Raw genomic sequence first — 21209 nt, 5'->3', positions numbered from 1 at the left:
CTCCTGCTGGCCACACCAGTGCTGATCCAGGCCAGGATGCCATTGGCCTTCTTGGCCACCTGGGGGGCACTGCTGGCTCATGTTCAGCTGCTGTCTCATGTTCACCCCCAGGTCCTTTCCAGCCACTCTGCCCCAGCCTGTGGCACTGCCTGGGGTTGCTGTGACCCAAGGGCAGGACCCAGCACTGGGCCTTGTTGAACCTCACACCACTGGCCTTAGCCCATGATCCAGCCTGTCCAGATCCCTCTGGGAAGCCTTCCCGCCCTCCAGCAGATCAGCACTCCTGCCTGACTTAGTGTGGTCTGTGAACTGACTGAGGATAATCTTGATCTCCTCATCCAGATCATGCAGGTGTAAAAAGACCTCATCTTCCTGGTCCTAGTATTTTTAATGGGGAGTAGTAGCCCTTCTGATAATGCATTGTAAATTGAAAGACACTGCAGAGATTTTAGAAGAAATCGCACATGTGTGCAGTATAATATAGCCTTGTGAGCAGTTCAGCAGGTGACTGCCTTGCATGTCTGTGTCATGTGAAATCTGTATCCCAGCAAGGAATGTGTTGGAGGGTTTTACTTTTGACTTCTATTTTGCAACATTTAAAGCAGAGCAGTTGGAATGCAGCTTTATTTGAGAGGTAGATTTAGGGAAGGGAGTCAAACTTGTGCTGTGTCTGTGGTCTAAGTTCTGATTTTATCAGATGCAGACAAAAGGATCTAAGAGTCTTGCCTAGAAGCAGAATAATAACAATTTTAAAAAATTATAAAAATGAAAAAGAAACTCTGAAAAGTCTTCTGTGGCATTGCAGGCACTTCTATTTTATGTGCAAATCTGAGAAATACTCCAGATAAACAAGGCCAGCTGACATGGTTCTCCAGAAAAATCAGGTGCAGGAAGCATAAAACAGTCTTTGCTAATAAATAGTTCATTGATGTCAACGGAAGGGCAGCAAGAACTGAATGGGGGCACTGTGTAATTTAGTGACCTGGAAGGAGATGCAGAAAGCTTTCATTATAGCTGAAGAAGTGAAACACAATTGCATTGTAAATAGCAATAATGGGTAAAACTGATTATTTGATCTAATATGCAGCTAATACACAGGACTGTGGATGTTGTTGTCATGACTCTGAGAGGCTGGTATACCACCATATTCCTTCCACAGGTAAGTTACTAAGAAGTAGGTATACCAAGAGAAAGATCCAGAACAAACTGGACCTGCCCGAAATGTCTCCTAGGTCTGGTATTTCCTGTGTGCCTGTTGCCCATGCTGCTTCATGTCCATACTAATAGCTCTTGGGAGCTCATCTATATGCTTTAAACCACAGTGTTGTCTTCTCTACAAAACAATTGGACAACATGATGGGGAAAAGAGGAGCTCCTTACAGAGAACTCGTACAAGGCAGGGTCACTGACATGCAAACTAGAGCCAGAGCTACAGATATGGAGGGATCTAGATGTTTGATTTTTTTTTCTACTTGTAAATGTATGTATAAGATTGTGGCAGTTTTTTGTTGTCAGGCTTGGCAATGCAATTGATGCCACGTATGAGAGAGAGCTTGGGTGTGCAATAGTACCAGCAAGCACCTTCTATTTTTCATGCTTGCAAATATTGCAAAGCCGTGGTTGACAGTAGGGTGGGGAAATCTTGGCTTCTCGTTGTCTGAGAAGCATCCCCATCTTAGGGAAACACAGGGAGGCAGACCTTGCCTGTGGGATGCGCAGCCAGCTAACCCCTGATCTGGAGGCAGTCTAGAGTGGATGCAGCAAGTCACAAGCAGTATCTTTCTCCTCATCCTCTTTTGCTAGTGGTGGGGGATCTTGTTCTGCTCTGTGATTTTCTGGGTATGGGAGCTAAATTTGGGTATGAAGGCTTGGCAAGGATTGAGGACCCTACTGCTCACAGGTAGCTTCTGGGTTTCTGGGACACCTTGGCTGCTCCTGTGGTATTTTGCCCATTGCAGCTTCTCTTGCCTTGTGGCTGTTTGCCCTTCCTAGAGGCATGTTCAGATGATGTCCTCTCACCTTCAGGACACTGGCTGGGAGGAGTCATTCTGCAGCTAGATCCTTTCTGCTACTAGAGAGTTACAAGAGACTTGGCACACTGTTGCAGGTTAAATAGTAGTAGGGGACTGCAAAGTTGGGCGATGTAAATCGTTATCCCCATCTGTTAATACTGATTGAGGATTCAGAGCATTGTCTTAACCTGCAGTTGGTTTTGTCTGTTTTGCAGTCTGTGGTGTGTGTAGGTGGCAGTCTTGGACTGTGAGTAGTTCCTGGTCCTCTTGAGTTTCCATCAAACACTCAGTCATGTTTAGCTTTCAGCTCCTATTTCTTATTTACCACTCTCTGTCCAGCCTTTGGGAGGAGTGGTAGCTCATTAGAACGTGAAAGATAATGGTCCTTTTTTTTCTTTTCCAGAGGGACGGATGCTCATTCAGGACATCCCTTCCATCCCCAGCAGAGGGCACTTGGAGAGCACATCTGAGTTGGTTGTGGACTCCGCCTACTACAGCAGTTTTTACCAGCCATCTCTGTATCCTTGTTATAACAACCTGTACAACTACTCCCAGTACCAGATGGCAGTGGCCAGTGAGCCTTCCTCAAGTGAGACAGGGAGTACAATTGTAGGGTCGGCCATGAAGAACAGCCTTCGAAGTCTCCCAACGACATACATGCCGAGCCAGTCAGGAAAACAGTGGCAGGTATGATCTGCTCTTTGCTGGTTTTGTGGCAGTGCAAAGCCAGAGTCATATCCCAGGGTAGCATTAGGACCCATTCTGAGAAAGTTAGACAAAATGGGTGGTTGCAAAAAGTAATTACACAGTTGGATAGTGATAATGTATGGATAAATTGCCACAAGTGCAAAGGGCACTAACTTGATTTTATCTTCTGTATTATGTGACAGTAAATTATTAATTGTTTTCCAGAAAGAAAGAGTCCAATTCAATTGCCCAGCATAACATCCTGAGAGACTAAGGTGTAATTTCTGGGAGGCTTTGCTCTTCAGATGCATGGGTTTTTTCCATGTTTCACATCCAAGGCGCTGAGGTGACCCAGGAGACCATGTTGTTGTGCAGCAGTCTGGTTGCAGTCAGTTGAATGTGAATATTGCTAGTTGTGTTTTCTGGTAATGTCAGCTTCAGAGCTCGTGATTTTTACTCATGTAGTTCAGGTTACAGGCAGTACCTGAGAGGTTCAAACCAGAGCTCTATGTACTTGGTTAGGATGTAAAGCAAATCAAGCCCTTGCACTCTAGGACTTGATAATTGTAACCTCCAACTCAGTACCATTCAGAAACTGGAAAAAGGGAAAATCTGCCAATATGGGGGATTCTTGGCAAAGTGGAAACATTTCAGTAACTCTGGGACTGTTTGGTTTTGGACTGCAGAGATGCTTTTTCTGTTTGAGACTGAACTGATAAGGCTGTACCCTCTGAGTCTGTGTATGCTTGTGTCCCTTGTGTAAGGACAGGAGAGGGCAGACCTCTTCTGTAGAGCATCAAGACAGGGCAGGCTGCTTCTGCAAAGGCTGTGTTGTGAAACCACTCAACAGTGAAATGTCCACCAAAACCTCCTTGTGTAAGTGAACAGATAGGTCATCCTGTTTGCTGACAGAGAGTTTCTCTGGCCAGGTTTCTCTGCACAGAGACCAGCTCCAAAAGGGCGTTTTAATTTTTTATACCAAGGAGCTGAAACTAATGCCAGGGTGATTGCAATTACTGTAGCACTTAGCACTATTCCATGTCCCTTTTTCTGCCATGAGTACAGCTGTATGGGATAAAGAGCTATCTCTCTTCCTTCTGCGGTGCAAGCCCGTACCATGAGAGCTTTCTTCTCTCAGTGTTTGATACATGAAGGTACACCTTTCCACTTGATGGCATCCTCTCCAGCTGATGAGTTTAATCACCAGGCCAAGGGGAAAATTAGTCAAGGCGAGTTACATTTTGTGCATGATAATGGGGTGAGGTGCCAAGTGCTTTATCAACTTTTTCATTTTGGTTGATTGGGTTAGCCTGGTATAGCAGAGTATTTCAGATAGAAGATTACCCTCAAGCATGTGCAGCACTGAGCTTGCTGATGCATGGAGACACCATCACAAGACAAACAAAGGCAACATTTGCCTTCAGAAAATAATGTTCTTGCAGGCTGCTAGTCCCTCATTTCACCTAGCACATAGTGTTTGAGGAAGACTTGCATGAGTATGTTTAACCTTGGAATGAAGATGTGGTATCCTCATGGTTCTGTTGTCATGTACTGTAATGCATATAGAAAGTCTTGGCTTAGAGAGCCTGTCTCTCACTTGTGAGATCACCTGTTACTTGTTGCTGTGGAACCTTTGACACCCCTTAAAGAAATAAAAACAACTGTGTGGTTTCCATAATTCTTCTCTTCAGGCTCTGCAGAAACTAACTTCTACTTAAATGCCATTCAAATTAGTGAGATCTTGAAGGGGAAAGTAAGGAAAAAAACTACATGGTTGTTGTCAGAAAGAACAGTTTTCTTTCCCCCAGCAGGCTCAAAGCTGTGGATGTCCCTTGTGGGATATACCACATTATTCCATTCACCTTTATGTGAATTTAATTGTCTGCCACATCTAAGATTTTAATTTCTCCAGAGCAGACTTTTTGGAATCCCTCAGTACTGTTTAGGTGTTTTGGATGTCCAAGCAGAGAGAATGCCCTTTGCTGTTTTGGATGTCCAAGCAGAGAGAATAAAGGTGCTGCTTTTTGCCTGCAGAATTGATGTCTCCCCAGCTTCTAAATGTCCTGAAACCGGGATCAACTTCTCCTCTGATGCAGGGCAGGGTGTAGTTCAGGGTCAATGTTTTGAACTTACACACTGTTTCTCAGACTGATCTACATGTAAGATAGATTTTGTTGGAAGAGTTCTGAGTCATAGGGTTTGCATACTCTTACAACAGCGTAAGATTGCACAAATAATGATAAAAAGTTTTAGTAAGAGGCTAGAAAACATTTGATGGCAGTGGGTACAGTGATGCTGAGGTTGTAAAACCCTGTGTGGTGCTGAAGATGGTTTATTGTAAAGGGAACAAGGTCTCAGTTGCTGCACGTGGTTTTACATCGATTATGCACATGTGGGTTACCATCAAGGGAAGATCACAGAAATAGCAATAAATGGAGGATGAATAACTAATGAGCCTTTCTGTCAAGCACAGGAAGGAATTAAAGGAGAGTTTCATTCAAAGCATGATCCTCAAAGAGGAATCAGACCTTGCTTACACTCAGGAGATTTGGCTGGCAAACCTGTGCATGCTTATCCTCCTCAGAGGAAACATGTAGCTGTTACCTACACTGGGACTTCTGCTGGGCAGCTTGTACTGACTGAATTTATTTTTTACATGTACAGGCTTTATTAAACCAGACTACAATAGAAATCCATTTTCTTTTCTGACTTGTATTCCTGTTAACTTTTTGATCAAAGTTTTTGATCTTTGTTTCTTTGCTAGGACCATAGCTGGGCAGTGTCTGCTGTAACCAAATTAGGGCAGCTTTCTAAGCTTGCTCACAGGACATATTCTTTTATGGTACAAGTCACCACTGTGCTCACTGGAAGGTATTCTAATTTAAGCTGGGTAGACAAGACACCTGGCTTTTTCAGGCTCAGTTGGTGAAGGCTCACAGGCTAACTTCACACAGGGAGAATTACATATTTAACTTCTGGATGCAGACAAGGCCTTGAGCAGCCCAGCTGTCTCCTGTTTCAGAATTTAGGGAGCAAGAGAGAATAGCCGGGGAGGAAACATGTGAGTGTGTGTGGGATGAGATGAGGATTAATGCATCATTGAGCATTGGCAAATAAACTGAATCTTTAATGTAGATTAATGTCAGATTTCATTAGTCTTTGTTCTTTGCAGAGGCTGGCATGCTCGAGTGGATTCATAAAGGTGCAAATATTTTATGTATTTCTCTGTAGGTTTTCCTCATCTATATACAGTCACACCAGAAGTTGTATCCATCATGATTTGATAAGCGTAATGAAGATTATTGTTTTGGTTGAGGCTCCTTTGGTCATTTATATTCTGCTGCTCCTTCCAGCTCTAAAGCAGATAATCACATATGTCTGGTGTTGCACCTGAGGAAGAGACAAGCCTAGGTTGGTAGGAAATGTAGCAGATTTGGTGGTTACTGTACCTCTCTTTTCCCTTCAGTCCTGTGTGGACATCTGGAGTCTTCCTTGAAGCTCTTGTAATTGCTCATTACAATGGGAATTTGTGTGCAGTCCATCCAATTCCATCCAATTAACAGTAAAATCAGTTTGCCAACATAAGTAGTGCATGCCAGAGTGGGTTGGTGTACTTGAAAGTTGGTGCTTCTGAAGCTGGTCTCACGGCAGTGGGAGAATATGGGGTGATTGTAACCTCTTCTATCACAGCAAAAGTAAAGCCTAGTTGGACATGTCTGAATCCAGTCAGATTTGATTTTCAAAGCTGACAAACTGCTGGCATGTGATCCACACTACAAGTCTAATCTGAACTCACTGTGAGTCAGCATCATCCCCCAAAAATGTTAAAAGCTCTGGTTTATACAGCTAAACCATTAAAAATTGGCAAGATGCAGAATGTGCCCCCACACGTCAGGACCAGTGGCTGCTTTTTCTTTGGTATTCTGATAACTCCAGGTATCCTGCTCCTGGGAAAGGTTAAGGCTGGTGTGGACATTTTAGACACATTTCAGAACTTCAGCTTCCCTTTCCCTTTCCCACCCTTTCCTCTTCCCTTCCCAGAACTTCCCATTCTTGGCAAACCAGTGTTCTCTTTTCTAGAACCTCAACTTTTTGTTCTTTCCTTACACCAGTTTAGAGCAAAAATAACTTGTGAGAAATTTTGACTTGCTTTCTAGTGTGGGATTTACATTTACCATCTGTAAAGTATTTAGTATTGCTGATGTAGGAAACTGCTTTATAAGGATTTCCTAGAAGTACCAAAGATTTCTTAGAAGTACCACACTTGGAAAAATTCCTTTTTTACTAAATCCAGAAGAACGTGGCTGTGACAGGACAGCTAGGAGGTTGAAGGATAGCCACTTGCTAGTAAATAAAATGTCTCTTTTCAACTTCTTCCACCTGCTTCTGCTTTCTGGCCCAGTTTTTCCTCCAAAAAAACCTGTCTTTCTTATAGAAATTGCAGTCTTACTCTCCAGAAATCAGTATAAAATGTGTGCATGTGTGTGTAAATATATACACATTGTGCAAGTCACCCAAGACAGTCCCAATTTTATGTGTAAGCAGTGAATTATATACTGTATTCATAACATACCCTTCACAGTACAGATTTATGCTAAAAGTATCCTAATGTTTCTGACAGCTCATGTGTGACATGAATGCAATCCATATTTCTTGGAGGAGCTAATCTAAGTGGTTTATTTTCCAATACTGCTGATAGGGCTATATCTCTAGGTGTCACTGCAGTTGAGATTCTGATGGTAACATATTGTTTATGGGTCACTGCCTTTGTCTAAAAGAATAGGTTGGAACAGAATAGCAAAGGTTAATTAAGTTTGTCTATCAAGAAGGGACAGATATAGATGTGTCTTGTATTTTCTGTGCTAGAATCAAAGTAAGTCAAGGCAGGGTATCATAGACTCATTTTTTCTTTTTTCTGGAAAACATGCTTAGCTGGTTTTAGGAATGAAACACCTTGGGCAGTATGAGTGCAAGAGTAGTTGAGAGTGGTCAGCACATGAGCAGTAACATTGCAAGACGGGAGAGCAGCAACAAACCCGGTTTATAACTGCAGAAACTGAGGCAAGGAAGTGTCAAATAACTTGGCACAGCCACACAGCTCACAAATGACAGAGGGGAGATTACTGATGCCTGAATTTCCATTTCATTGCCCAGTGGCTGCCTTCTTGCCCATGCCAAAAACCAACCTGTGAATTCTGTTGTTTGCAAGCAATGACACAAATGCAATTTTATGCGCACTAAAATTGACTTAAAGATCAAGACAGAAGGAGAAGGCTGTGTTAAACTTTCAGGTTTCTTTGGTGTTTCCATGATTACTGAGTTTGGTACATTTGTTGCTGAGTCATGGGTGAAATAAAAGGATGGAAATCCTGGGCAAAGTGATTTGGCCAAGATCATATGACACACCAGTGGGAGAGCTGAAGGATTGCACTTTGATCTCCTGTGTTGCTTATAAATTTTTGCAGCCCTTTTCACCCAGGAATAGTATTCATGACCTCCTTCCGTTTGTCTTTCTTGGAAACAAGCCCCATAGTTGGGATCAGCTGGAAAGCGTGAAGATAGCACTGTCAGGCTCACAAAGAGATTGTGTCTGGCAGCTTCTGCAAATAAAAGAATTACACAGGTGATGTTTTGGCTAAACAAATATCTGGGAAGGGCAGGATCATTTTGTAATCTCGGAGGCCAGAGAAGTGAGTCACTTCTCTGGTGCCTGTTTGACACCTTCCTGTTTCTGGTTTGGCCACCTTCTCTCCTTGGTTCTTTTTCTGTGAAGAGGATATGTAGCGATAATGCAGATGCTGCCAGCTTGGGAAGAGGCACTGGGCTTTATGTGCTCTTCCACCAGCTATTGAGAAAGGCTTTTTACAGGAATGGTCTGATGCAAGAGCATTTTCCTCACATTTTCCCTGGATTTTGCTATGTATGCTGTCATGTTGGACATAGGTGGAGGGCTGCGCTGACCATCTTGCTCAGTGATGAACAAGTCCTGTTTCCAGCTTACCTGTGCAAGGGCAAACTGTAGCTGCCTCTCATTTCCTTACAGGGGCTTTTCAAGGCACAGGGAAAGAATTTCCAGTACACTCGTGGCCTTCCAATCAGGCCATATTTATTTGTTCATGAATTGTAAGCATCTCACCACTGCTTACAGTACATCTTTTAAAACATTACTGAGTGTGTGCTGTGTTGTACAATTTAGGGGAACCTGTAAATGTTGCATAGGCCAACTGCTGCTGTGATGATATGTGTCTCCCACTAAAGTCTGTGAGGTTCTTGGTGAATCCTGCAGCTGGAGCAGGCCCTGTGTGGGCACTGTGAGGCTGGAAGAGAAGCAGCTTGGGAATTCAGGATGCCCTCTGCAAAGACTAATGCCTGGCTTTCCCTTCCACAGCTCTTGCTCATCTAAAATATGCTTTGTTCTTTTGGCATGTTGCCTGCAGTGATACAAACCAGAGTGGTTTGCGGGACTGTCCCACCTCATGCCTGTCTCAGCTTTGTTGTAGGGGTGGAAGGGGCAAGGGAGGCAGGAGACACCAAAAGGCCAGGCATTCTCCTGTGGTCCATGCATGACTCCAGCATTTCCCCTGGACAGACCTAGCAAGATCCCAAACCTGGAACCTGACTGTAGCATTTGGAAAGCTGAACTGCCCCAGGTTGAAAATAATCGAATATTTGAGGGCCTCCCCAAGACTGTCTTGATCTCCCTTTTTGGCACCCAAAAACCTGCAAGGATTCCACAGAGCTGCAGGAGTTAATACAGACCAAATGTCCCTTCTCATGAGGTAGTGGTCTCCTAAACCCTCTTTTAATACAGCCCAAAGGTCAAGAATTTTTACAACTGGTTGGTTTTTTATTGTTACTGTAAAATAGGATTGCAAAGCGCATAAAAAGGAAAGCTTATGGTTCAAATTTACTGTGGTGTAGATTCTAAATAGTTTAGTAAAAGAAAACCAGAAGCTTTTGGATTTTCTTCAGTGGTTAATGCACAGCATATTTGCAGAGCCAAGCCTCTGGCTGTCGGTCAAACTGTGGTTCATAGACTTGGTGTGGATAATAAGATTATAAAACATGTCTCTTGCTAGCCAGCTACCACACACTAATAATAATAGTAGCAATAATTCATTGCATCTAGGGATTTTAGGTGTGTTGGTTTTTTAAGAAATGGAGAAAACCCTTAAAAAAGGCGTTGAAAGGAGGTGGATCACTGCATCCACTCTACAGGGAGGAGAAACGTGCACATGATCGAGTTCGTGCCAGGGAGGGATCCCTCCGTTTTGCTACAGCTGAAATAATCTGTCTCCTGCAGGCAGCCTTTTCTTGGTTGTACGTGTGCACATATGGCCTTGCACAAGGGAGAAGTGGAGATGTGAGGTCTGTGGATGCTGCCCTGCCCCACCAAGGGAGCTATGTGCAACACAGCAGACAAAGAACAGTTGGCTAACTTTTTTTTTCCCAGTACTTCCAGAGCTGTTGAGCTTTGCAGATGTGCAGATTCAAAATGCCCTTTGGACTGTGCTTTTGGGCGATGTTTTGTTGAGGGAGCCTTGTTTCCAAAAAGGAGAGTTCCCTTTGTCAGAAGAGGAGAAGCAATGTCAGCGGCTGAGTTCAGACTTCCTCAGGATGACTCATTAAATTTTTGAGGAGCAATTTACTATTTACTCTGGATGAAATTTCAGTGCTTGTTGAACCTTTTCTGCATGTGAAGGTAGAGAAACAAAAATTTTAAGTACTGCTTTAATTTATAGGAATAAAACTCTTAACTTTCACAAGCTAAAAGCAAGTCCCTCAGTACATGTGCAAGTATATGCAACTATGCTGCTGTCAGAAGTCAGGCAGAAGTGCACTTTGCTTCCTGTAAACAGCCACTATCCTCTCTCTGTGCATCTAATCTCACTGAAAACATGCCTCAGAGAGCACCAACAGGATTTTATGTGGCTTGGGCCTCATTAGCTAGACATATGAAAATGAACATGGAATCCTTACAGGGAATTCCCCTTGGAAAACAAGGAGTGATTGCATTGTGGAGTGGTTCTGGGAAGTGCTGGTGGCTCCTACCGCCAGGACCAGACCCTGTAGGTGTGCTGGCATGGGTCAGCTGTCTGGGACAGCAGGTGTGTGCCCAGCCTCCCCTGCTCCCTGGCTCTGAGCTTTGCAGCCTGGGAAGGGCTCAGGGGCAGGGCTCCAAGGACCACAATGGAGGAGGCAGACCTGAGGTGGGACCTAGCTGAAAAAACTGTCAGGCATGTCTGCTTACAGACATTGTGTAATGGCATAGCTGGATGTGCATTATTGTTGGCACTGCTACTATCATAACCGGTACGAAAAGAGACAGCTTGTCTCTGCCCAGAAACTTTCTGTCTTTCAGTCATTCACTTCCCAGCATACTTAGAGAAACCAGCCAGTCTTATCTTTCCTGTTATGGCTGCATTTTTGGAGCACGGAGGCCATGTTGCATTGGGTTTTGTTGCAGTGGGCTTTGTAGGGCTTTGTAAAAAATAATGTTGTTAGTTCTTTCATAAAACTCAAATCTAAGAAATCATTACCACTCCTCTGAGGAGGTCAGTTTGGATGGTATCAGGGCACTGGAGTAGAAAAAACTTTGATTTCTGAGTGTTGCCACTTTGCTGCAATCTGTTGAAGGGAAAAGGGAAATCTAGTTGATGCTGTGCTGACATGGCAGACCTGCTTACTAGTGTCCAGTTGTGGCTTCACAACCAGCTTCTTGTGTAGTCTAAACACAACTTGCTTTTTTTTCAGTAACTCAAGAAAATATTTTCCCATCTTATGCTGTTGTAAGAAAAATAGTGTGCTTGTGTTTGGGCACAGCACTGCTCAGCGCCATGGAGTAGATCCTGTGAGAGTTAGTCAACAGAACTCTCCTCCTTAGCCACCCAGCAGGTCCCTGGCAGAGCAGCTGCAGCAATCTGGGATGGGTTAGTCTTTGGGAAGGTGTAGAAGCTGGATGGACACTTCACCTCTGACACTGGTCAGGTGTATACACTTGAGTGTGCAGTATGCTGGGGACTTGGCAGGAAGCTGCTTGCAGTGAAGGGTACTTTCTTGTGTTCCAGATGCATCTCCATCTGCAGTAAGGTAAAACAGACATAGGTCTGCTGCTGCTGCTGCTGGTCAATATGGGCAGTTACAGGTGGTGTGGTGGTGTGAGATGTGACCCAGCAGCAGGCAGTTTGGTAGCTTCACAGCCACCAAATCAAAAATCCAAGGCTGGCATGTCAGAATTTTACTTCCCATGTGCCCACTGTGACCTCCTTCAAAGCCATGGAGGGGTGGGGGCGAGGAGTAGCAGGGTGCCCCCATGGCACTGGGGCTTCACTTTCACAGGCTGCTGTTGCATTTCTCTATCCTGACAGGTGAAGGGCATGGAGAGACACCACGCCGTCAGCTCCCAGTACCGCATGTGTTCCTACTACCCACCTGCTTCCTACCTGGGACAGGGGGTTGGCGCTCCCATGTGCCTCCCCCAAATCCTGACCTCTGAGGACATCCCCTCCTCCTCAGAGTCAAAAGTGAGAGGTAAGTGCACCCACTTGGGCGCCTGTCAACACCTTGCCTTGGACCTACACCCAGGAGGCGTGGATTACTGCTGGGAAGGAAGCTAAGCATCATCAAGCAGCTGTTTTAAAGATAGTGGCTGACTTCTGCAAGGCTTGTAGTGATGGTGTACAGTCATGTAGTCTTGCACTTTAGAAGCCTCATTGTTCAGGAGTCAAATTAGTTGTACCTTCTGCACTTAGGTATGTCTCTTAAGTTGTACAGCATTTGAGATGCTTCTTTGGTGCTTACCACCTGGCTCCCTCACATGAGTAAATAACAATTTATGCTCCAACCTCAGAATTACCTTTCTTCTCAGAAATGCTGTGATTTTTTTCACAGGCCTCCCACTGAGCCTTTGCCATCATTTCTGAACTGCAGGTGGGAACTACTCCTGCATCCCAACCATATAATGAAGCTCCTTGCAGACTTGTTTCTGGGTTTTGTGTTTCAAACTCATCATACCATGTTACTTAATTTAAAACTACTGCAGATAAATCTTTCTTTCCATATTGTGTTACAGGCTCTCCTAAGGATTACTGTAATCCGCAGTAATTTCCAGTGCTGGTGAATTTACCCCGTGGTTTTGAGAGTATTTCTTGCGCTTCCTTGTCCCTTATTCCCGTAGCAGACTGTGCTAACACAGGTGTTAAAACATGGCTCTGCTGGAGTAATCCAACTCCACTGAGCTGCCTCTCCATCACTGAATCAGGTCAGTAATTGATGCTGGAGAAATAAGAGAAACAGAGAACAAAATCTTGACACTCTCCAGCATTCAAAGGTATCCTGAGCCCGGACAGTAAGCTTTTCACACATTTTGTTTCTCTGTACCAATCAATGAACTTGGCAGTTTAATTTTATATGCTCTGTGGGAAGTTTTTTTTTCAGTCACTTTACACCTGCCAAGTTTTAGTGGGTTGTTTTTGTTTGGCTTTTTTATTTCACTGAGTCACAGCGCTGATAACATCCATCCTCATTTGCTTCTCTTTCCTTCTACATTGAAATTAGTCTTCTCTTTCTGTCTGGTGGAGGGATGTATGTTGTGTAGGTTCAGTCTTTCTGTGGCTGAAGTCCTGGTGTCTCTTCAAGTTGTGTCATGTGGTTATGTCAGGACAGGACCTTAGGGATCCAAGTGATGTTTTGGAAGGTAAAGTGTGTATAAAGCCATACCTGTGGCTTGTGTAAGTCAGCACTGAGCCCTTGTATTTACTAACTCCAGAATCGTTTCTGTTGAGGAGGTGGCTGTTCTTTCATAGTGGCTGTTTCTCAAAGTCTTCCAACTAACTGTGGCATGTTAGATAGATGAAGAAACAGCATATGGTGTGATGAAACCTTAGACTTTTCCTCCTTCTCCAGTAGTTTTAAATGGCTTAGAGAAATCAGTGATCCTTGGTTCATTTTCCTTCTCTTTTCTTCAACTTTATTTTATTCCCTCTTTTCTAACCACCAGTGAACAGTGACGTCTTCCTTTATGCCCATTGGTTGGAGAAGCAGTTGGTTTTATGCTCAACTGCAGTTGACACTTTTTCTTGCATCCATCACTACTAACTCACTAAGAGGTCTTACCAGCCAAGTGTTTTTAAAAAAAGACAAAAGACCTTATACCCTTTGTTCCCAAATGCACTTCAGTAATTTTTCATCACTCTAGAAAAAAAATTATACGTAATGTTCCACTGATTTTTAAACTGCATAAATACTGTATTTTCAATAATCCCTGACTGCTTCTCCAGACACTATTCCACACACAGATATTGTTCCCTAAGTTACACCATCAATCAGAAACCGACAAGCAGTGAGATGTAATTTACTGAGATCAAACAGCATTTTCCAGACTCTGAAGAAGTGTTTTTCCATAACAGGGAGCTAGTGGGTGAAAGAGGCACCCATGTTTTTGGAAGAAATTGGAACCCGTGAGCAGGATCATAGCCAACAGGTTTCTTAGAAGCATCTTCTTTTTTCTTAAGAATGTTTTTGGAGGAGATGTTTTCACTTTTTCTGTCTCCAGCAAAAGAATATCCTCAGCAAAATATATGATTTACTCTTCCATGATATTTTTCTTCTGATGCTTTTCACAGACATGAGAGGGTTAGAGGTTTGTTGCCTCTTTATTGTCACCTGTGTGAGTGCTGGGTGGATCGTGTGTATTAAAGAGGGTGGGTCATTTCTCCGAAGTGTTGACCTGCACATGTTGCAGTTGCTGTCTCCTACAAAAGATACATTCTTAAGTATTTCTCCAGTGATCCTTGGCTGAGCTTTCTGTCCTGTCCTTGCAATGGCTGACTCTTTGTTATGAAGCCTAAGTGACATGTTTCTGCAGGGTTAGTCATTGCTACTTGCTGAAGACAACTCTAGTGCATTTTTAAAATAGCAAATACTACTTTATGCATTCCTTTTATATGTTTGAAGTGGTAATCATGCTCAGAGTCTTCCTTTCTCTTTAAAAATAGGTTTTGATGGATTTTAGATCCAGAAGGGAACATTAGGATCATCTATTTTAATTTGTTATATAATGTAGATGTAAAACTTCACCTAAACTCCTGCAGCAAACCTGAGATTATATTTTTAAGACTACTGTGAAGACTTATGTATTGCTAAGCCAGAAATTTTGCAGAAGGGTGACAGTGTGCTTGGAAGAGCTGCAAATCAAAATAAAAAAACCCTGAGGTTTTAGCCACATTTTTAAAACATCTGAAATGTGCATCATTATCAAAAATGGCTGTTAAATTCCCAGGCAGAAAATCTGCAGTGGTCTTATACACACACCTACAGTCTGTTACCTGCACTTCACCTACAGCTTCGGCATTTTAGAGGCTTTGACAGTTCAGTGTTGTTGTGGTGTTTGAGTGAGACCATTAACTAATTTTGTTCTGGTAAGTTAACTGTCTGCTTAGACCAGTTACAGTAAAAGGGATGAGAAATGAACTGGCTACACTTTCTTTCAATGAAGTGAAGATCTCTGGAAGCTTCTGGCACTTGTACAGGACCATCATGGCAGGTTACAGTGTCTTGCACATAGTAATGGGCTGATGTTTTCTGAGTGGCAAAATACCATCAAGTCAATCTCCTTGCAGTCTGAAGTGTTTCTAAGTAACATGTTTTGCTTCCAGCTAAGCACAGCTGCTGCCATTTCAGCAGAAACTGAGAAAAAAGGGGAGAAAAAGTTGATAAACCAGTGAGAGACAGCAAAAGGATATTTTTAGAGGGATTCCTTAGGTCACCAAGTTTAAAGTTTTAGGCAGTAATTTCTAGGTGGGAGGGGGATTTCATACTCAGTACTGCAAAATATTTCCTTCTCTTTTTTTCTGCAGAAGCAATGGGAGGAAAATACATATGAGAAGATTGTCAAATCTTATGCATGTACATGGAAAAGGATAGTTTTGGAAGACAAGTTGAGAAGTGGGGAAGTGAGAGTAGGACACAACAGGGTGTTTAATCTCCAAAAGCCAAATACTTTGTTCCCATTGATTCCTGTAGGACTGCATGCTTTTTTGTTTGTTTGTTTTGGTTGGTTTGTTTTGGTTTTGGTTTTGGTTTTCGTGTTGTTTTTTTTTGGTGGGGTTTTTAGGGTTTTTTTTTGTTTTATTTATTGAAGCTTCTTAGGTTTGGCACACTACCCAGAATAGTCTGACTCCTTCCATTGATTTTCAGTAAGCCTCTCCAGCATTTATAAAATAACCTGTGCAAAACCTTGGTTTGAGAGAGCAAGAAAGCACATGCAAGGCATGTGCCTCACTCTGGGTCCTGTTTACACTGCATGAAAGTGCAGTATTTGCTTATCTGTATAAAAGTGTTTGCCAGGTTTGGGAAAGTAGCAGAAAAATTTAACATTCAAATAGAAAGATGCAAAGGATAAACATCCCTGTATCTGCAGACACTTCAGATTTTAGAGCAGTTACCCGGTCTTAAAGTTGGCATGGAGGGAAACCTCCTCTCTGTCGTCATTGTGTGAAATGTTGAGATAATTACACCATAATTATGGTGTAATTATCTATGGTGAAGAAAATGTCTTGCATTTAAAATTATGTTCCAGCTGCTGGACAGTGTTGAATTTTTTTATTTTCATGTCTTAAGTGTCATGAGTGTTGGAAATACAAGGAATGAAGCACTGGAGCAGTGCTGTGTTTGCAGCCTAAAGATGAAGCAGGAGTCTGAGTGCTCTCCTAAAGATATGTAAGAAAAGACTGTTGTGATGCAGAAAATATCAGCAGTTTTGTGTCAGCATTACTACTTCCAGCACTAAAACACCTTTTCACAGTCTCTTCTAGAATTCACCTGGCAGGTACGCCCAGTTTTACAGTTGTGGAAATGAAAGCGACGCAGACATTTCTGGAATTTGCATTTAGAGACTCAGCCTTACTTCTGTGCGTGGATGCTGTATCAACAACAGTATTGACCATGGGAGAAGCCTGGCCAATCTGGAGCAGCTCTGTAAAGAGCCTCTTCCAGTAGTTCTGCAAGAAATGGTGTGTTAGAAGGCATCTCCCTGCTTAAGATAAAAAGTTTCACTTTGACAAAAGCATTGCTGCAATGCTATGTGCCCCAGATACATGCTTGAGAGATACAAAGATTGGATGTTTTCTTTCCAGCTGGGTTTTTGTGTACCAAAACTTTTTGCAGCCTCCTATTTATCTTAATTTTGCCCGAATATATGTCCTAGAAGTTAATGCCATGACAAACAAGTAAATAACTTCAGAGCCACAGGTGTCACCTGGCTGTAGGTTCAAGAAGTCCTGGTAAGCAAAAAGTCACTGAAACCATTTCCCTGAATCTGAGCTGCTTTCTGCAAGCACTGAAATTGCAAAGATGGAACTGCAAAAAAAGCAGGCTTGTTTGGTATGGCTGAGAAATTACCCCATAGAACAGCAAAAAGCCTTGCCTCTGTCCACTCTTTAATTTGCAGCCTGCTGGGAAGATGCACTGACAAAGCTATACTAATAAAGTGCTTAAGAAGTGGGAAACAACCGTAGCAAATAGTCCAAATTATCTTTTGTCAGTGGGCTAGCCAAGTTGACCAAGTTATAGAGTAGCTCTTTCAGTCCCAGGTGGTCTGGGTGTTGTCAGGTGTGAGACAGACTTCTACTCCTTTTCTGCACACCTCTTTGGAGAGCATCACAAGAAGTCATCTTGAGTTTGGAAGGCTTTCAGCAGCAGAGTGTATGTGGAGGATAAAATTTTGGTCCCAGAAATTCATCAGTATTTAGCTTGTGTGTTATGTATGTGTGTCTGTTTGTGCATCTTTTGCTTAAAAAGTGATCTCTGCTCAAGAATATCTGTCCTTAATGATGAAGGAGCAAGCAGTGTTTGCTGAAAACTCAGGACTAGTTTCCACTATCATTTTACATCAAACTCTTAGCAATAGATTTTGAGGTGACACCAAATAAGAGAGAGGAAAGGGGTAAGGATCAAAACCTGTAGATGTTCAACAGTTTCTTCAAGTGGGTCACTTGAACTTGGGGCAGCTGTTTATTTTTTTGTGCATTCTCATTTCTGCTTCTTACAGTCTTCAATGGCTGTGCTGCATGCAGCTTCCTTTTGGCACTGATTACAGTGACGGTGAGCAGATTTTCTATTATATTTCTGCATGCCTTAATTATGTTGCATGCACATTGCAATGTTTTATAGATCTCTTTAGGCAGATGACTTTTTAACATGTCATTGTCATTAAAAATTGGAATTTTGGGTGTGGCTGAACAGACAGTTGTTGTGCATGGCCTTTTTTTATCTTCTAAACTAATGGGGTTCCTAACCCTGATTCATGTCGGTATTAATCGTACTTGATAATTTCAATAATTGTAATGACAGCTATCAAAATATATTTGATAATATAAGACATATTCAGTATAAGCTCATTTTTCTGTGTATGGAAGTCTTTTTATAAATTACTGGTCTGTCTTATAAATAAGATTGTATTAATGAAGATTTGAGCAATATTAAAATCAGCTTATAAGGTCTGATGGGAATTACTAGAAATAAAGTAATAAGAACTTTTCTTTTTGCATTCTTCTATAATTCAGTCCTGATTAAAAGGCTCGTTTTAGTAGTTTCTTCTGTAAATGCAACATTTATATTATGCTGACTCAAAAGCACACAGAGCAGCTTTGCATTGGATGGCTGGAGGCTTGTTTCATTACTTTTTCTGATTTGCAGGTTTTGCTGATTCATGTCAGGGTGACTGACAAACTCTTGCTGTTTGATATGGGAGCAGCCACTGGTCCCACCTCCAGAGTAGTAGGAAAAAACTGTATTTTTGAAGGCTTTTCACCTGTTTTTGTGGAAACATAGGTATTTCTGGACTGAGGCTTTAGCATCCCCTAGCAGGAATTATAAGCTCTTGTGGAAACTGTGTGGGAATGCCTTCATTTTTCATCATCCTAGCAAGAGAGAGTGGGACAGCCTGAACCCTCAGCAGTTGCCAGTGGTATCCTGTCCCCCCACACCTGCAAAACCACATGCACATGCATAGTTGTTAGAGAAACTGAGTTTTTCTTCATTGGATGTATTTTTCCATTGTTTAGTATGTTGTGTGGAACCAAGGATGCAGCGTTTTTGGAATTGAAGCCTGCATTTTGTTACGAGTTTCAGGCTTTGAGTTGGTAAAACAAGGATTTGAAGAAAGTCCTTCTATTCTGAAGAAACTTAAATTAATGGTACACTTGGCCCAGGCAGGTGCCAGATCCAAAGCATACATTTATGTGTGCTGCCAAAATCTCTACTTCTTCAGTTTCCTTCTATGAAAAGTTTGCAGTGTCCTATCAATTCCTATTGGAAAAGCCCTGCTGAGCAGGCAGCAGAGAGCCAGCAGTGGGAGAGTGGTGCCACCCTGGTAGCACTGGATCCTGCACAGTGCGTCAGCATCTCTCTGTGCACCTGCCAGGGAGTGTATACATAATGGCTTTGTTAGCTTTCCTTGGACACCTTCCCTCTTCTGCTTCAAATTCTCTTAACAGAGGAAGGTTTCTCAAGGTATTCTGCAGTTACAAGCATTTTAGAGCCATATGTTGCGAGACCAGTGGCTTATACCCACTGCGCCCCTGGACTTAACTTTGTGCATGTATGAGCTTCTCTGTATGTCAGATGGTGGATGTTACTATAGCTGATGAGGTTGTGTGGGATTTTTCTTCATGCTTTAAAGGATGTTGGGTCCTTCACTGAAAAAAATCAACACTGTCAGTTGAGCTGCTTTCTTTTACAGCTGGTATGGCTTTGATGCTCAAAATTTATTACCTCTGGATACAATAGAATACAAAATAGAATACAAAATTTATTACCTCTGGATAGAATTTTTCCCACTGCAACAAAAATTGGTAGAAGTCAACTATCAGACTTTTTCATAAAGTGATAGAAGAAAAGAAATGAAGACATCTTGTCAGGACAGTAGTGATTATCTAGGCATGATTTGTAATTGTAACAGTGATACCACACACCTCTTTGCTTTGCTTTAATGTGCAGTTGCACCCTTGTAACTTGTCTGGTTAAGAGAAGAGAGAACTCCGTATTTAGCTGTAATTTTTCAGTGTGGAAGAGCCTCTCAAGAGCACCTTGCAGTTCATGCCTATTTTGCAGCTCAGGTGAGAGTCTCCATCTGAGCTAGTTCTGCAGCTTTTTCTGCTAATAAAGTAGCCCTGTGCAGATTGTGAGAGACTCTAGCAGAAGAGCTCAAAAGGAAAAGGGAAAAGAAAAGGAATTACTAAGGCTCTCTAGTGTAGACTGGGCTTTCCTCTTGCAGGGAGCTGAACTGTGACTCTTGGCAAGTGGTTGTTGCAGTCCATGGTGCTGCTCCCTGAATGATCTTAGAGGAACAAAGAAGGGTTGCATCTGTTCCCATTGCCATGCTTGCATGCTATGAGTAGTTTTCTGTCTTTTCCTTTCCCCTGGTACTTCTGACAGAGGAGAATTAGCTTCCCTACAAGCAGTGGGCAAAGTTGCTGGGAGATGTTGGAGCGCGATGTGTAACTGCACAGGATAACAGGGAATCATCACGTGGGAGCAGGACCAGACAGCCCATAATTAATTCTGCCTGTTTATAAATATGCATATTTATATTGCATGTGTAAATAATACTGATGTACATTCCCTGCACTTGATGCATGTAATCTTGCGGGGCAGGGTAGGGGACAGATACCAAGGCTACTTAACAGGCTTTCTTAATTTGGCAACCGTCAGTGTGCCTGCTCATCAGACGTTTTTAATTCTGATTCAGTGTAGCCAACGAGTTTATTTCCAGTGCTCCTCACAGGCATAGCTCAGGCCAAGTACAAGTTGAATAACCTTCAGGAAAGCTGTGCTGTCCTTCTGTCGGCCGCTGTCTTTGAAAATTGCCTGCAGAGTTAGTGAGCAGGAACAGTTAAGATTTACAAACAATGATGAAGCTTGTCATGCATCTTTCACCATTCATCATCTGGGTGCCGTGGCTGGGCGGTGAAGTGTTCTTCATAAAAACCAGCTCAGTGTGAAATACACCTCGCAGCAATGTTTACTGCTCTGAAACTCGTCAGCAGCCCTTTATAGTAAATCCAGATTGCGATGTGACATTACAGTATATCATTGCAGAGCGCGCTGGGGTTTACACTAGGAATGAGTGCAGTTCACACCAGATGAGATGTCGAAATTGAGTTATGTAGGAATTTGGCTGTTATATGGGGATAGCTTTTGTTTTCTGAGGACTGAAAGTTAGCTTTATATATATAATATATATAATCTACACATACCTGCACTTGTGTGTGGGTGCCTAGATCGATATACATGGGTATGTAGATACACATATGCTACGCACACATTCTATGTACAAAGACTGCATACACTCAGAGATTTCTCTGACAGGACCCTGTCTTATGTTTATGCTGTTTCTTACTAAGTATTTTAGTATTTTGTTCAAGTGCTGTGTTTTAGTGTTGCCTCTTCAGTGAAGTAGCCATTTCCTTTCAAGAAATTCTTTTTTCAAAGAGTTTTCTATCCATAGTA

At 42.5% G+C, this 21209-nt stretch overlaps 1 protein-coding gene across 1 annotated transcript in view; it reads left to right on the top strand.

The window, feature by feature from the left end:
* Positions 1-21209, top strand: part of DMRT1 (doublesex and mab-3 related transcription factor 1) — a 58204-nt gene that overhangs the window by 20994 nt on the left and 16001 nt on the right. Inside the window, exons 3-4 of the mRNA XM_050986955.1 lie at positions 2416-2699; positions 12068-12230. Of these exons, the coding sequence (XP_050842912.1) occupies positions 2416-2699; positions 12068-12230 (447 nt within the window). The remainder of the gene's footprint in view (positions 1-2415; positions 2700-12067; positions 12231-21209) is intronic.

The sequence above is a fragment of the Serinus canaria genome, chromosome Z, assembly GCF_022539315.1.
Source record: "Serinus canaria isolate serCan28SL12 chromosome Z, serCan2020, whole genome shotgun sequence".
Classification (NCBI taxonomy): domain Eukaryota; kingdom Metazoa; phylum Chordata; class Aves; order Passeriformes; family Fringillidae; genus Serinus; species Serinus canaria.
Note: the sequence above shows the minus strand (reverse complement) of the source record. Positions and strands in the feature narration are given on the sequence as shown.